Source organism: Carcharhinus amblyrhynchos, chromosome 3 (genome assembly GCF_965287045.1).
Source record: "Carcharhinus amblyrhynchos chromosome 3, sCarAmb.v2.hapA, whole genome shotgun sequence".
NCBI classification, from domain to species: domain Eukaryota; kingdom Metazoa; phylum Chordata; class Chondrichthyes; order Carcharhiniformes; family Carcharhinidae; genus Carcharhinus; species Carcharhinus amblyrhynchos.
Genome location: NC_137326.1, coordinates 54,727,864 through 54,744,981, shown reverse-complemented (window position 1 = coordinate 54,744,981; position 17,118 = coordinate 54,727,864). Strand labels below are relative to the sequence as shown.

Sequence of the window (17,118 nt, the reverse complement as noted above, 5' to 3'; positions counted from 1 at the left end):
TGAGTTCCTGATTCTCTGGAATCCATTGTGCTGTAAATATACATTTTACTTCTCAACAGTTAGATATTGAAGTGCTAACATCTTCATATTTAATACCTCTCATCACCAAAAAGTCTGTTTTTGGTGACTTATGACTCTTACTAATCCATTTCAGCTACATTAGGTACAAATGTTAAGCAGGCCAGAGTTCACCATTCAGCCATGAACCAAATCAAAGCTATGTTAGCCACACAGAATTGTTCTATTTAGCAAGGCAAGTGGTAATGGAGTTTGCATGCAGATGAGTGTGGAAGGGAGAAGTAAGGAATGGGGCAATAATGATATTGGGGTCGCACAGCGCCAGGGACTTGGGTTCAATCCCGGCCTCGGGTCACTGTCTGTGTGGAGTTTGCACATTCTCCCCATGTCTGCTTGGGTTTCCTCCGGATGTTCCAGTTTTCTCCCACGCTCAAAAGATGTGTGTGTTAGTGTCAGGGGGATTAGCAGAGTAAATATGTGGGGTTACGGGAATAGGACTTGGGTGGGGTTGTGGTCGGTGCAGACTTGATGGGCTAAATGGCCTCCTTCTGCATTACAGGGATTCTATGATTCCATAGGAAAGATGAGAAGATGGTCACCCTGATGAATCCTAGATTGGTATTTAGCTCTCAAATATACCATCTTATTATTATTTTTAAACATAATCCCAATATTCCTCTGTGCCCTGCAGAAATAGTGATCAATTCTGTGCATGGATGGTTGGAGCCCCTCTCCCAATTCTATCCCCTGAATTACACATTAAAATTCTAATGCAAAACTAACAAAGCATGAATGAGATTATGAATGAGGGCAATGCCCAATCATTCAGCCATCTGAGTTGTCCCTCAACCCTGTTCCTACCCACACCCACACTGTTCAGCTAATGACATTGAATTGTAGTGACTATCCAGGAGCGCGAGCTGCTTAATTATTTTATTACCCAGAGGCAGGGAACCCGATGCCATATTTTTCCTGCCACTTCGGCTGAGGTTAGCCAGCCTGGGTCATTTTTGCTTCATTTTGGTCACTTATGGACTGCTTTTACTGACTGCTAAACCATTGGACAATCTGATTTTAATTACCTTCTGTGATTATTGTCTAAAATGATCACGACTTCTGTGCCTACTGAACAAGTCCACCTCCCATCTCCCACCACCACCCCCGTCCCCGCCAATCCTCCACCTGTGGAATCACACATGGTTGAAATTGTGCTTGTGACTGAAATTCGTTCCTGCGTTTAAAAACGGATCTGGCACACGAGAAACATCTGGAACAATTCCAACACATATTCGCAATTCCTTCACGCAGCCTATCTCACTGAGGTTCACCAGTGGCGTGCGTGGTACATGGGATATGTCACCCCACACACATACACAAAAACATAAGCATAAGCATTTATTCAGTCACACAACCACGCACATACTAAAACACATAATAATGTTCATTCACACACCCTCTTTTACACACCAGATCTGTGTTCCCACTGATACACCCTCATTTACACACACACTCAAATTCATCCACATATTCACACACAATTTCATCTCTCTTACACTAACTTAATTACTAATACTTACATTAATACATCCTTTTTTTGCAGTGCACAATTAATTAATCTATTATTTTTCTACAATGCCAAGGTCTTTATTTTCCGCATCAATCACTGATGACAGTTCTTTATCATTATACTGCACATACATAAAGCATACTCCATACATAATAGTTAGGAGATTTGGACATCATGGGGTGATTCTCTCACCTGCTGCACTGCCCTAGTCAAAGGATGTGGGGCCTAATGAGGGCAGAACCTATTGTGGGGATGGAGGTGGGCAACCGCTGCCACTCTACACTTGGGATGACTGGGAGAGGGAAGGAAGAGGTGATCAGGGTTGGTCATCCAGGTTGGAGTGGGGTGGGTGGGGGGGGGGGCGTTATCGGGGCTGCCTGAGGGATTAGGGCTTTGGGGGGTTGGGGCTGGCCAGCGGGGGTTGGGAGTTGGGACTGTCCATGGCATGGGGGGGGGGGGTGCTCAGGAGATCGGGGCTGTCCAGTTGGGGGTCGAAGACATTGGGACTGGCCTGGGAAGCCAGTGATCAGAAGGTGGATGAGTCAGTTGGTCAGTGATGAAGGGTTGCGGAGCTGGCCACTGATCATGCTGGCTGGAGGCCAGCAATGCGAGGCCACTGAGCATGTGCCAATTTCTGCATTGGCATATCAGCACAAGCGCACTGGCTTACTCAGCACTATACTGTTAGCCCTCAGAGTGTCGGAGATTCATTCTGGAAATCAGGCTAAAATAAACAAGGGTTGGTTTCAATTCCAGTTGCCATACTATTGTGTTTACAGAACTGTGACATGAAAGGTAAATATAATTGCAGATGTTGCTTGGCAACCAGAGGATTTTGTAGAGCGTGAGGGAGGACTTTCTTTGTTCTTTAGTTTTTAGCTGGAAGCTAGGTAAGTCGCAGACAGGACACTGGAGAAGGAACATCTTTCACAGCTCTGCTCAAAACAGTTCTTTTAGAAAGCTAGAGTGGGACCAGTTCTCTCAGCTTTGCTATAAGAAAAAACATACAAAAGAGTAATGGCTATCTAAAGAACAGCTAGTTAAGGAAACAAGAGAAATGAAGACAAGTTTCTGCACAAAGGTACAAGAACAGAAGAATATTTAGCAAAGATAGATATAACTCAGAGGCAGGTTGAGGTGCTAGAAAGACATCTGAAGTAATTTTCAAGTTTGTGAGATGTTACGATAGCCTGTGGATTGTGATTTGAAATATCTGTGAGAATCAAAGGCTGGGCCTCAAGTTGAGAGTGAGGATCAAAAGCAGTCAAGGGAAATAAATTGTGAAGATGTAAAACCTGAAATGGACTCACCATTAAAAGTGGAACAGAAGCTTTGTATAAAAGAGTCATTTGGAAAATCTGGCCAGGATTTTGGGATACAAACCACTAAGTAAAAGTATTGCTATGTGAGAAAATTTTAAAGTGAGTTTTAGGAATGGAGTTTGGAAACTTCAATGTGAGAATTATTTGAGGTGATTCTGAGAAGAAATCCAAAAACATTGGCCAGAATACTCCCCAAAAAATTCTGACTGTTGAATTTGCATGAAAACTGGAGTAATTGTTTGTTTTATTGGCAGCTTAGAGAAGAATCTCCCACACCCTGTGTACTGCAGGGATCACTAGTGTGCATATCATTAAAAATCAGCCTATGCCTGCTGGAGAGGCCTGCAGCTTAGTGCTGAGTGGGCTGTGTGCGTGTGCTGATCTGTCAGCACTGAGATTGGAGCATACACAGTAGCTCCGCATTGCTGGCTTCCCGATTGCTGGCCAGCCCCACGATCCCCGCATTTCCAGCCCTCCGACGCTCCCAAGGCCCGATGGCTGGGCCCCCGACCATTCCCAGGCTGATCCTGAACCCCACCCTTCTGGCCCAGCCCGATCTCTCCACCCCCTGACTCCCCACACCCGCAAAGTCCTGACCCTGCCGTCACAGTTCCAATCCCTGCCGTTAGTCCTGACTCCCCCTGTAGTCCTGACCCACACCTCAGTCCTGACTCCCTGAGAAATCTGGCACCCCCCAAGCCTGCCCTGAGCGCTGGCCTCCCTCCTTCTTCCAATGATCCTGTCTGCAGAGTGGCAGCAGGACCCCCACCCCCACTGATTGGCCCACCAGATTCCACCACCCCTTCAGGCTCTACCAACTAGGACCCGCCTGCTAGCACTGCCTCATGCCAGATGGACAGTGCCAAGGTACCCCCGGGCATTGACACTTTGCTCACAGGGCAGTGCCAACAGACCCAAGCTGGATTGCCTCCTGGATGCCAATGCCCAGAGGGCAACCCACTCCCAACCATCCAACTCTCCGGGGGGGGGGCCCTGATGGACCCCCCCCTGCTTACTCCAGCCGCGTTGGGCCACTACTTCCCTGTTTATGAGGAACTATTGTATTCTTCGCTGGAGTGAATCACTCTGGTGGGAGTGGGAGATGCTAGCAGGTCCGGAAATTTGAGTTCCAGGCCTGCTAATAAAACTTAAATCATATTTAAATGACATTTAAATCGTGTTGGTGCCTCCTCGCTGATTTCCAACAAGGAGCTGACGCTGCCAAAAATCCAGTGCTGGGAGACGCTATCAGAGTGGGAGCCACATGAATTGGCCGATGTGAGAATCTCCTGGCTCACTGTGCTAAAAAATTAGCACAGCAGGATGGGAGATTTGTGGCCACCAACTTCATAGTGAATTGTTTAATTGACCGCAACTGATCTATATGCTTTAAGAAAGAAGTTTTTTTTGTTATTGACACCATTGTAGCTTCATATACACTCTTGTCATCTATGTTAATCCTAAAACCTGTAATAGTTTAGCAAATGGGGTGGGGGTAAAGGAATATTGCTTTATTACCCATATTTTTCATGTTTAATAAATGTTTTTTCCCTGTTAAAACAAATTCACGATTCTGTAACTCTGTTCCTCCACTTTTGATTTTAAAAAAAGTTACGGTCTTTTCAGCCAAGTTCCCATTCTGATTTGATTTGATTTGATTTATTATTGTCACATCTATTAATATACAGTGAAAAGTATTGTTTCTTGTGTGCTATACAGTCAAAACATACCATTTATCGAAAAGGAAACAAGAGAGTACAAAATGTAGTGTTACAGTCATAGCTATGGTTTAGAGAAAAGTCAACTTAATGCAAGGTAAGTCCATTCAAAAGTCTGATAGCAGCAGGGAAGAAGCTGTTCTTGAGTCGTTGGTACATGATCTCAGACTTTTGTATCTTTTTCCTGAAGGAAGAAGGTGGAAGAGCGAATGTCCTAGTGAGTGGGGTCCTTAATTATGCTGGCTGCTTTGCCGAGACAGCGGGAAGTACAGACAGAGTCAATGGATAGGAAGATGGTGATGGATTGGGCTACATCCTGGACCTTTTTAGTTCCTCGCGGACTTGGGCTGAGCAGGACCCATACCAAGCTGTGATAAAACCAGAAAGAATGCTTTCTATGGTGCATCTGTAAATGTGAGAGCTGTAGCTGACATGCCAAATTTCCGTAGTCTTCTGAGAAAGTTAGATGCATTGGTGGGCTAGAGTGTCAGCATGGGGGTACCAGGACGAGTTGTTGGTGATCTGGACACCTAAAAACTTGAAGCTCTTGGCCCTTTCTACTTCATCCCCATTGATGTAGACAGGGGCATGTTCTCTTTTATGCTTCCTGAAGTCAATGACAATCTTGGTTTTGTTGACATCAAGAGAGAGATTATTGTTGCCGTACCAGTTCACCAGATTCTCTATCTCATTCCTGTACTCTGTCTCATCATTGTTTGAGATCCGACCCACTACAGTGGTGTCGTCAGCAAACTTGAAAATCGAATTGGGAGGGAATTTGGTCACAAAGTTTTGTACAAGGAGTATAGTAGGGAGCTGAGAACACAGCCTTGTGGGCTGTCAATGTTGAGGATGATTGTGGATTGCTGCCTATCCTTACTGATAGTGGTCTGTGAGTTAGGAAGTTCAGGATCCAGTCACAGAGGGATTTTCCTGTTCGGTTATAAAATCAACAAGGATTATAACACTCCTCCTCTTTAATTAGAATGTCAGATTCATCCCTTTTCCTTCATGGAGACAGAAACAAAGTATACATAGAGATCCCCGCCCACATCTTCTATTATCATGTGCATCTCTGATAGACCCTGCCATTTCCTTAGTTATTGTCTTAATCTTAATGTATTGGCAAAATATTTTAGCACTTTCTTTGATTGTACCTACCAATTTTTTTTATATTCTCTCTGGTTTTCCTTATTTCTATTGTTACTTCATCCCTGTACTTTTTATACTCCCCCAGACTTTCTACAGCATTAAACAATTTGTGACTCTCATACACTTCTGTTTTCTGCTTTATTTTGGCCTGTGTCCATCTAGATAAACAAGGGGCTCGAGATTTGGCGGTACTCCCTTTTTCTTTGTGGGACATGTCAACACTAAGTGGTAGAATTTTGCCTTTGAGCGCCTCCCTTTGTTTTGACACTGTTTTTCTTCTTCTTAATAGTTGTGTCCAGTTCATTTTTCCCAGCTCATCCCTCAGCTTTGTAAAATTTGCCTGCCCACATTTAAAAAAAACTTTACCCTGTTTTATCTTTGTCATTTTCCATAATGATGCTAAATCTAACTATATTCTGATCACTTTCTTCCATCATCCACTTGCTCAGTTCCATTTCCTAAGATCAAACCTAGAATTGTGCCCCCTCTCATTGAGCTTGTCACATGCTGTCTAAAAAGGTTCTGCTGGATACAGTTCAAGAATGTTGTGCCCTGTTAGTATGATGTGGAAATGCCGGCGTTAGACAGGGGTAAACACAGTGAGAAGTCTCACAACACCAGGTTAAAGCCCAGCAGGTTTATTTGGTAGCAAACACCACTAGCTTTTAGGAGCTTTCAGGGCAGCTAGTATCTCAATATTCAGGTAGTTGAAATCCCCAATCATTACTGCCCTATTGTTTTTGCACAGAAATCTGTCTACAAACTTGCTCTTCTAACTCCCTTTCTCTATTTGGGGCTCCACCGTAGATTCTTAACGTGTAGTTGTCCTTTTTTTATTTCTGAGTTCAACCCATTTGGCCTTAATGATGCTTCATTCAGTGTATCATCCCTCCCCACGGCTGTAATCGATTTTTTTAACCATTAAGGCTACACCTCACCTTATCCTGTCAGATATGTGGGGATGGTGAACTTCCAATTTGCCCCTCCTTATGTCAAATTTCTGTTATAGTGATGACATCAGGATGCCATGTATCTTTAGCTCATTAGCTTTATTTACTGTTGTAATGATGCACACTACAGACTTCATCAGTGTTTCTTCACAGGGAAAATCTGTACAGAGTAAGGCTCACTGCCTGTTCCAGTCCTTACATATCTTCTACGTACCACCTCGATATGTTCTGCCTAAGAGAGGCCTCCACCCCCTTGAGTGATTACCCACCCTCAGTTCCAACTGGTCCATCAAGGCAGGTGACCCTCTTCTGCTGTGTTGTCCTTAAAGGGACAATCACCACATTCGTCACAACTATGCTCCATGTATTAACCTTTTAACACTGCCAAATTCCTGTACTGTACACTTTTTAACCAGAGCTGCTTCTGTCTTTCAGAGTCATTCACTAATTCTCCATCTCCCATTCCCTGCTTTGAATTTGCCCTCTAAACGGACACTGTGGGAGAATTTAGCATGGTCAATGCGCCTAATCAGCACGTCTTTCGGATGGTGGAAGGAAACCGGAGCACCCGGAGGAGATCCACGCAGACACAGGGAGAGTGTGCAGACTCCATACAGATAGTCACCCAAGTCGGGAATCGAACCCAGACCCCTTGTACTGCGAGGCAGCCGTGTGTCACTGTGCTGCCCAAGCAAATCTCCCTGCGAGGATATTCATCCCAGTCCTGTACAGATGTAGACTGTCTGGCTTGTACAGATCCCACCATCCCCAGAATCAGTCCCAATGCAGCAGAAATTTGATGCTATCCCTCCTACACCAGCTTCCTAGCCATGTGTTCAATTCTCCTGTTTCCATACTCATGTGCATGTGGGACTAGGAATAATGCTGAGATTGTTGCTTTCAAGGTCCTGCTTTTCAATCTCCTTCCTAGCTCCCTAAAATCTGCTTTCAGGACCTCATCCCCTTTCCCACAAAAGTCATTGGTACCAACGTGGACCAGGATCTGTGGCTGATCATCCTCCTCCAGAAGAATGTCCTGCAACCATATCATGACGCCCTTGTCCCTGGAATCAGGCTGGTAACATTGTCATCCTCGAGCCACATCTACAGCCACAGAAACACCTAACTGTTCCCCCAACTAACAAACCCCCTATCCTAACTGCTTTTCCCTTGTTCTTTCTCCTCTCCTGTACAGCAGAGATTAAACTGTACATTTTTGACAATAATTCAGATTTTTAAAAAATTACTAGTATCAGGTGGTAAAAATCAACATTAGTCAATCAAACTCTCTTACAGATTAGGAGGACTCATTCCTTTGCCTCTCAGATTCATCAGAAGATTGTCTGTAAGACTTTACACCAAACTTGCTGGTTGATACTTTGAGGCACCATGACTCATTACTTGATGATGTGGTTGCCTTGCTAGATTATCAGTTGTGAAGCTCTACATTATAGTTTAATTCAAATCTGATTGGGATATGCAGGCTTAATGGTTGAGTGAGCAACTGCGCTGTCTGGTGTGAAGCTATCTGTAGCACATCAGAACAGCTCCACATTGATGCAGAGTGAGGTGGGGCATCACCATTAGTCACAGTGCCCTGGGATAAGGGAATACATTCAGCCAGCTTCCCACCACTGATGCCAGTCCAGTGAGGTTCACTGGACAACGCCTGGATGTGCATATCAGGGCACAGCACAATTGTTAGATCATTGCCCAAGCATGAAGGACAGCCAGTTGTCGAGACATCAGAGCTTCAGTGTCAACCACAGAATAGGTGCAGGAGACAGTTGGGAATATAGAAAAAGAAATGATAACCTGGGAAATAACTTTGCAGCAGCTATGTTGGAATAATGCCATGATACAGGCTGAGGTCTCGCAGTGGCATAACATGACATTTACACATTCTACGGGGAAAAGTACAAGAGGAGTGAAGGCAGGAGCAATTAACCTTTTGACAACCCAGCCAACATTTTTTGGGGAAGAACTGGAATCCATGAGTAACATAGCAAGATTGCTTGTAGCTGTCAGCCTGGGCAATTGCAAAGAAAGAAAAACATGTGTGCATTTTAATTTTGTTTTAAATAACCCTCAGAAATTCAATTTGAGAAGTTCCTTCTCTAGTTTCAAAGCAAGTCCAGATGGAGCAAAATGCAATACCCAGGGGACTAACGGTGAGGACATCTGGATGAAAATACCAGTCATCAGGCACAAATCTGGCTCTGTGAATTATAGATATTTTTACTATTTAAGACAAAGAATAGATTAGCTAGCTGATAGGAGACATGGAGTTGGGCTGAGAATGGGATTTCAGGATGGCAACCTGTAACTAATGGAGTGCCACAGGGATCAGTGCTGGAGCCACAATTATTTAAAGTATATATTAATGACTTAGAGTAGGGAGGTGAATGTACTGTTGCCAAATTTGCAGATGACACAAAAAATAGGTAGGAAAGCAAGTGGTGAGGATGACACAAAGAGATATAGGCAGGTTCAATGAGTGGGCAAAAACTTGGCAGATGAATTATAGTGTCAGAAAATGTGAGGTTCTGCACTTTGTTAGAAAGAATAAAGGAGTTGAATATTAATTAAATGGAGAAGAGTCATAGAATCATAAAGGTTTACAGCATGGAAACAGGCCCTTCGGACCAATTTCTCCATGCTGCCCTTTTTTTTAAAACCCTAAGCTAATCCCAATTGCCCACATTTGGTCTACATCCCTCTATTCCCCCTATACCCATCATACCCATGCAACTACCTAGATGCTTTTTAAAACATAAAATTGCACCTGCCTCTACTACTACCACTGGCAGACACTCACCACCCTCTATGTGAAAAAATTGTCCCTCTGGACACTTTTGTATCTCTCCCCTCTCACTTAAACCTATGTCCTCTAGCTTTAGACTCCCTTACCTTTGGGAAAGGATATTGACTATCTACCTTGTCTATGCTCCTCAGTATTTTATAGGCCTCTATAAGGTCACCCGTCAGCCTCCTATCCTCCAGAGAAAAAACTCCCAGTCTATCCAGCTTCTCCTTATAACTCAATCCATCAAGTCCTGGTAGCATCCTAGTAAACTTTTTCTGCACCCTTTTTAGTTTAATAATACCCTTTCTATATAGGGTGACCAGAATTGCACACAGTATTCAAAGTGTGGCCTTACCAATGTCTTGTACTACTTCAACAAGACGCCTCAACTCCTGTATTCAATATTTTGACCGATGAAACCAAGCATGCCGAATGCCTTCTTCACTACTCTATCCACCTGTGACTCCACTTTCAAGGAGCTATGAACATGTACCCCTAAATCTCTTTGTTCTGTAACCCTCCCCAACACCCTACCATTAACTGATTAAGTTCTGTCCTGGTTCAATCTACCAAAATGTATCACCTTGCATTTGTCTAAATTAAATTCCATCTGTTATTCATCAGCCCACTGGCTCAATTGATCAAGATCCTGCTGCAATTGAAGATAACTTTCTTCACTGTCCACTATGCCACCAATCTTGGCGTCATCTGCAAACTTACTAACCATGCCCCCTATATGCTCATCCAAATCATTAATATAAATGACAAACCACAGTGGGCCCAGCACTGAACCCTAATTCCTGATCCCTGAAAGACTGCAGGAAGCTGCAGCACACAGATTTGGGGACCTCATTCATAAATCACAAAAAGCTAACATGCGAGTTCAACAGGTAAATGGAACATTGGCTTTTATTTGAAAGGGAATGGACTTTAAAAGTAGGGAAGTCTTACTAAAACTATACAAGGCGCTAGTTACACCATGCCTGGAACAGTTTTAGTCCCCTTATCTAAGGAAAGATATACTAGCACTGGGAGGTAGTCCACAGACAGTTCAGTGAAGGTTGATCCTGGGTTGGGAGAGATTTTCTTATGAGATGGGGTTGAGTAGGTTGGGACTGCACTCATTGGAGTTTAGAAGAATGAGGCAACCTTATGTATGAGAGTGTAGATGCTAAGATGTTTCCTCCTGTGGGAAAGTGCAGGAACAGAGTGCATTTCCTTAGAGTAAGGGGTTACCCATTTAAGATAGAGATAAGGAGGATTTTTTTCTCTGAGGGTAGTAAATCTGTGGAATTCTTAACCGCACAGGATTGTTGAGGCTGGGTTGTTGCATATGTCCAAGGCTGAAATAGACAGATTTTTAGTCCATAAAAGGAATGGGGATAAAGCGGGGAAGTGGAGTTGAGTATTATCATTTCAGATGAGTCATGATCTCATTGAATGGTGGAGCAGACTTGATGGATCAAATGGCCTACTTCTGCTCTTGCATCTTATGGAGCCATGACTGGTTAATCATATGGTTCAGTCTGTTGGATGCCATACTCAGTCAAGATGGCAGTGTTAAGATACCAATGTTTCGAGGTGGCACATTATTTGCTGTAATGTTGGATGCACTGTTGTTCAGATGAAATATTAAATATAATCGACTTCATTATTTCAAAGAAGGATAGGGAAGGTATCCCTGGTGTCCTGGCCATTATTTATCCCTCAATCAACATCAATGAAGCAGTTTGAATGTTTTTTAATTCATTGTACCACAAGTGCCATTTTTCTCTCTTGTCCTCTCTAACTAGGCACCTCTTTGCAACTTGTCATGAATAGTGCCATTTCACATTGCCAACTCACACTTTCCCCACCCCACACTGCCCCATCCCACACTACCCCCACCCTACACTGCCCCCACCCTACACTGCCCCCATCCCACACTCCCCCTACCCCACACTGCCCCCATCCCACATGGCCACCCTACACTGTCCCCCACACCACACTGTCCCCACCCCACACTGCCCCACCTCACATGGCCATCCGACACTGTCCCCACCCCACACTGCCCCCATCCCACACTGCCCCCACCCCACACTGCCCCTACCCCACACTGCCCCCACCCCACACTGCCCCCATCCCACACTGCCCCCACCCCACACTGCCCCCACCCCACACTGCCCCTACCCCACACTGCACCCCACGTCACACTGCCCCCATCCCACACTGCCCCCACCCCACACTGCCCCTACCCCACACTGCACCCCACGTCACACTGCCCCCATCCCACACTGCCCCCACCCCACACTGCCCCTACCCCACACTGCACCCCACGTCACACTGCCCCCATCCCACACTGCCCCCACCCCACACTGCCCCCATCCCACACTGCCCCTACCCCACACTGCCCCTACCCCACACTGCCCCCACCCTACAATGCACCCCACGTCACACTGCCCCCATCCCGCACTACCTCCGCCCCACACTGCCCCTACCCCACACTGCCCCCACCCTACAATGCACCCCACGTCACACTGCCCCCATCCCGCACTACCTCCGCCCCACACTGCCCCACCCCACACTGCAACCTGACATCTTCCTTCTGGGCATATGGGAAACACAAATCGCAGAATGATTTTCTACCAATTTGATTGCAAGATTTCCTCTTTTTCTATGGATCTTTCCCCATCTGTGAGAGCAAGGGGCCCTCACATCTTCCTTTCTGTTTGTGGGTTGTTGAGTGGATGGTGGTCGACCTGACATGAGTCCAAATGCCACCACTCAGTGCCATGGCACCAACATGCTGAAATCTTTAGTATTGTCCATGTATATCCAATTAGCCTGATCCAGCTGGCATGATTTCAGCTTATCCTGTAAAGTAGCAGTCACTACTTCTACAGGAAGCAGCCAGATTCTCATCTGAATTATACTGTTGACTTTCTATGCACCAATGGGCCTGCAGGCTTAACAAAACAATGAATTGAATCAATGAGATTTTGCTTGGACAGGGAATAAAGCTAGCTGAAAATTGGCAAGTCATTTTGCAGCTTTACGGAACAATTGGAGTACAGTGTTTAATTCTGGTCACCAGAATGATGTGGAGGCTTTAGAGAGGGTACAGAAAAGGTTTACCAGGACGTTGCCTGGTTTGGAGGTCATTAGCTATGAGGAGAGGTTGGAGAAACTTGGTTTGTTCTCACTGGAACGGCAAAGGTTGAGGGACGACCTGATAGAAGGCTACAAAATTATGGGGAACATGGACAGAGTGCAGAGTCAGATGCTTTCTCCCAAGTGGAAGTGTCTATTACTAGGGGGCACATTAAGGTGTGAGGGGCAAGATTTAAAGGAGATGTACGAGACAGATTTTGTGGAACTCGTTGCCAGGGGAGGTAGTGGAAGTGGGTACGGTAGTGACTTTTAAAGGGCATCTTGACAAATACATGAATAGGATGGAAATAGAGGGATATGGTCCCCAGAAGAGTAGATGTTTTTAGTTAAGCCAGGCAGCATGGTTGGTGCAGGCTTGGAGGGCCGAAGGGCCTGTTCTTGTGCTGGAATTTTCTTTGTTCTTTGAATACAGTCGAGGTAATGTGTACCGTTGAATATTACTGAGGAGCCCACACCGTAGGCACGTCCATAATGTGTGCAAGATTGTGGTGGAAATAGGCACAGTTCAGAGCTAGAAAATGGCTAGAATGAAACACAAAATTGCTTTGCTTTTAGTTTTTACTTGGGTTTTCAAAAGGATTAAGTAACTACAAAAGTCCGCATTTAAACAAGCCATTTGTAGTTGCACCAAGACACACAACCATTAACTTACACAAACTTTATAATTTTCACTCGTAGAAGAAAGCTCAAAACCATCAAATATCATTCCCCTTTGTACTTGAACCCTCAATAACAAGCTTCTGGATAAATTCAGCTCAACTCTTGGATTCTCCACTTGCAGCCCTCTATGCTGAAGTGGGCAGCATGGCTCAACTCGAAACACTGACGTCAGTATCATGGAGCAATGTTAACACAGCCATGCTGGGGACAAGTGCAACACAGGTTTTACGCTCGTCCAATTTTACTTCTCATTGAAGGTAGAGGAGTGTAATATTAGGAGGATGTAAAACTGGTGTTCCACTTGGTTCCATGAATTCCTCTTAGCAATCTTGGTTAAAATTATTCCCCCCAACCTCGGCAATGTTTTCCAGCCACGAATGATTTGTTAGCCTGGGAGTACATTGTGGGATATTAGCATGGACATGCCCTCTGTGACCCTCCCTCCCAAACCTGCAACCAGCCAGGAGAAACATCCTTCCCACATCTGCCCATCCATCCTGCAAATCCCTGTAAGAATTTTGTACGTTCCAGTGAGATTTCCTCTCGTTCTTCTAAACTATAGAGAATACAAGCCCACTCTTCTCAATCTCTCCTTGCGAGGAGGTAATGATTCCTTTATGTGGTACATTCCATTCCTATGTCTTGCCCACATGACCACAGTGAGGCCCAAGAGGCTATTTTACTCAGCGTTCAGCTATGATGTCCACCTCATTCATCTTCATCCTGATGTTCACCCATTGACAGGGGTTACAAGACAGGGAATTGGGAATGTGATTCCTGGCCAACTTTGTCCTTGATGGGCCATGGAGCACTGAGGCTAACAGCAGCACCCCTCCTGTGACTAGTTCAGCCCTGGCCAAACACTCAAACTGTATGGTTAACATATTCATTACTATCATAAACTAGGGCAGGAATAGATCTCCTTGGAAATTCTCGGGTTATCTTTTGACAGGAGAATGGTTGGTTAATTGAAACTGCAAACTACAATGACCTGAATGTCTTTTATTCCCAAGTACAGATACTCTGTTGGTAACAATCAAAAATAATTTTACCTTTACACAGTAGTACAGAGCTCCAAGAATTCAATCCTAACAGCAGTTTAACTTTGGCCACAAACCCCCCCACCGCCCCCCCCAACAGGAATACTAGTCCAGTGCATTCCAGAGTCATTTTTCCACCAGCCTATTTCATTTTTTAAAATTCATTTATGGGATGAGGATGTCACTGACCAGGCCACCATTTATTGCCCACCCCAATTTGCCCTCAGGAAGGTGACAATGAGCTGCCTTCTCGAACCGCTGCAGTCCCTGTGGTGTAGGTACAGCTACCGTGCAGTTAGCGGGGGGAGTTCCAGGACTTTGACCCAGGGGTACCATGTCCTCAGGCTGCTTTATTATTTTACACGTAAGAGAAGATGAACCTCTCTAGAATATGGGATTGAGGGACTGTAGGAAGTCTTTTTTTCCCCTCCACCCTGTATGAAATCTCCTGGGCCGGAATTTTTCGGCTGTTCAAGCCAGTGGGATTCTCTGGTACTACCGGAGGTGCACCCTCTGCTGCTGATTTCCCAGCGGCAGGGGGTGGTTTCTGTGGGAATTTCCATTGACAGAGGCAGGACTAGAGGATCCCATCATCAGCAAACAGCGACGCTGAGGAGAGGCCGGAGAATCTCACCCCTTAGGTTGACGGGTTCCAACGTCCGGAGTTACATTTTACAGTTAGATGCTCTGGGGTTATTTAACTTATCAAGACATCTCAGAGTATAAATTGGGGCCCAGCACTTCACGTTTACGTACTGCTTTCCCGTTGGAAAAGGGTTTTCACCGGCTGTTTTCTGTCATCCACCCAGCAGTGATCTACAGCTGGATTTTGTCATCGCTACACGTGTAAGCCTATATCTATGCCTATTTATACAGAAGTATTTCTTATAGAGCAGTTGAGCTGGGTGGTGTTTTAAGAAGAAACTGAGATACTTTATACAAAACATGGGCCAGTTCTAATGATTGTAAAATGTTTCACACAGAGGGGCATTGCAAAATGATAACATTAGCATCACCGCGGTCTTACAGATCAATCTTGTAGAGTTTTTCAAGAATGCCCACTCTGTGGAACTACTTCACTCATAGAAATTGGTTCCTGTATCATAGTTAGATTTGCATCCCTATGCTCTAGCTGACTAAACTGTCTTAGCTTTTAATGTGTACTGCGTATGAAAAGCACAACACGATCTTGTTCCAGTGAAAAGCCTTCACATTTTCTTGGTGCTTTTGTAACAGGATGTGCACAGCAGCTTAGCCTGTTCCAGCTCAAAGGATTTCCCCAGCAGCGACTGCTCACACTCCAGGCAACAGAAGTGCTTCTTGTGCCATGTCAGTCCCTTGCTGTCTACGTAGTCTTTTGAGAAAATTAACTGCAATGAAAATAAATCACAATCAACACAGGCTTTATTTCCCCAAAGCAGCTCTCATCCATTTCCCCGTCAGTCCCACTCCAGAGACTGGAGTGCAAATCTAAGCTATCACCCAGATGCAGTATATTCAACCATAAAACACTCCAACAGCACTCTGCTGATGTGCTGGATTACAAGCCCAAATCCAAGGAGTGGGCTTGAGTTCATGATTTTCTGACTCCTAGACGTAAATAATGCCGACTCAGTGTAGCACCTCTCTCTGGCACATTGGCACCGTGGTTAGTACTACTGTCTCAAAGTGCCAGGGAGCTGGGCTCGATTCCCGGCTTTGGTCACTTGGTGTCCAGTTTGCACATTATCCCGGTGTCTGCGTGGGTTTCCTCTAGCTGTCCTCCCACATTTCAAAGATGCGCTGGTTAGGCTGATTGGCCATGCTAGATTACCCTTTACTGTCAGGTGGACACGCAGGGTAAATACATGGGGTTAAGGGAATAAGGCTAGGTTGAATTTTGTCGGTGCAAGCTTGATGGGCCAAATGGCCTCCTTCTGTACTGTAAGGATTCTAATGATTCTCCGCAACCACCTAAAAGTGCAGAAAATCAAAACTGCACCCACAACCATAGCTACGACCTCCCATTCTGCACAGATTCATCCCACTGGGGTGCAAGATATCTTTAACCTTGGTTGCAGCCTCTGCTCACAGAGCGGGGAGTTTATACTCCTCTGGGACAGAAAGATGGGAAAGCCAGTGGGTTTCCCATCCCGCTATCAATTGAGGCCGTTAAGCCAGCAATTATGACCATTCTCTGTTGCTAGTATTAGGCCAAAGGTAGGTGTCACCTGTCACCAAGCTTGAAGTCTCCAGAGGGCCTTCCTTCAAAGAAGCTGAGTACCCGCTTGAGGGAGCCAGCATTGGGAATTGGTGGGGAGGGGTGGGTGGGGGGAGCAGCTGTGAGTTAGCCTCAGCCTTTGCTGCCGACTACCCATCCCCTCCACTCCCCACTTCCCAAGTCACCTTTTATCCATCAGTGTTCCCTCCATTACTTACCAGTCACTCTGCGATCTTGGGCCTTTGGTATTTTGGCAGCAGCCACTCCCTCCCCATTGATGGTGCGGTCCCAAAGAGTTGCTGGCCTCTGATTGGCCAACAGCTCCTGGTAGGTGGGATTTCTGCCCTTGGAGTCCTCCTGGGGAAAACCCGCCGCTGACTACTTAAGTGACTGAGGGCCACTTCATACTTGCTGACCTTCCTGGAAGAAGCAACGTGGGTCTCTTGTTGGCTCTCCAGCCGGCTGATGAGACCCCCAACACCTCGTGAAATCTCTGACAGTTCATATTTCCCATCTTGTTTGCTGAGTTCCTGGC

At 45.4% G+C, this 17,118-nt stretch overlaps 1 protein-coding gene across 1 annotated transcript in view; it reads right to left on the bottom strand.

Annotated features, from left to right (window-relative positions):
* Positions 1–14,582: 14,582 nt before the first annotated feature.
* lmcd1 (LIM and cysteine-rich domains 1) overlaps positions 14,583–17,118 on the bottom strand; it is a 63,253-nt gene continuing 60,717 nt past the window's right edge. Inside the window, exon 6 of the mRNA XM_080184068.1 lies at positions 14,583–15,753. Coding sequence (XP_080040194.1) covers positions 15,592–15,753 — 162 coding nt within the window. The 3' untranslated portion in view covers positions 14,583–15,591. The remainder of the gene's footprint in view (positions 15,754–17,118) is intronic.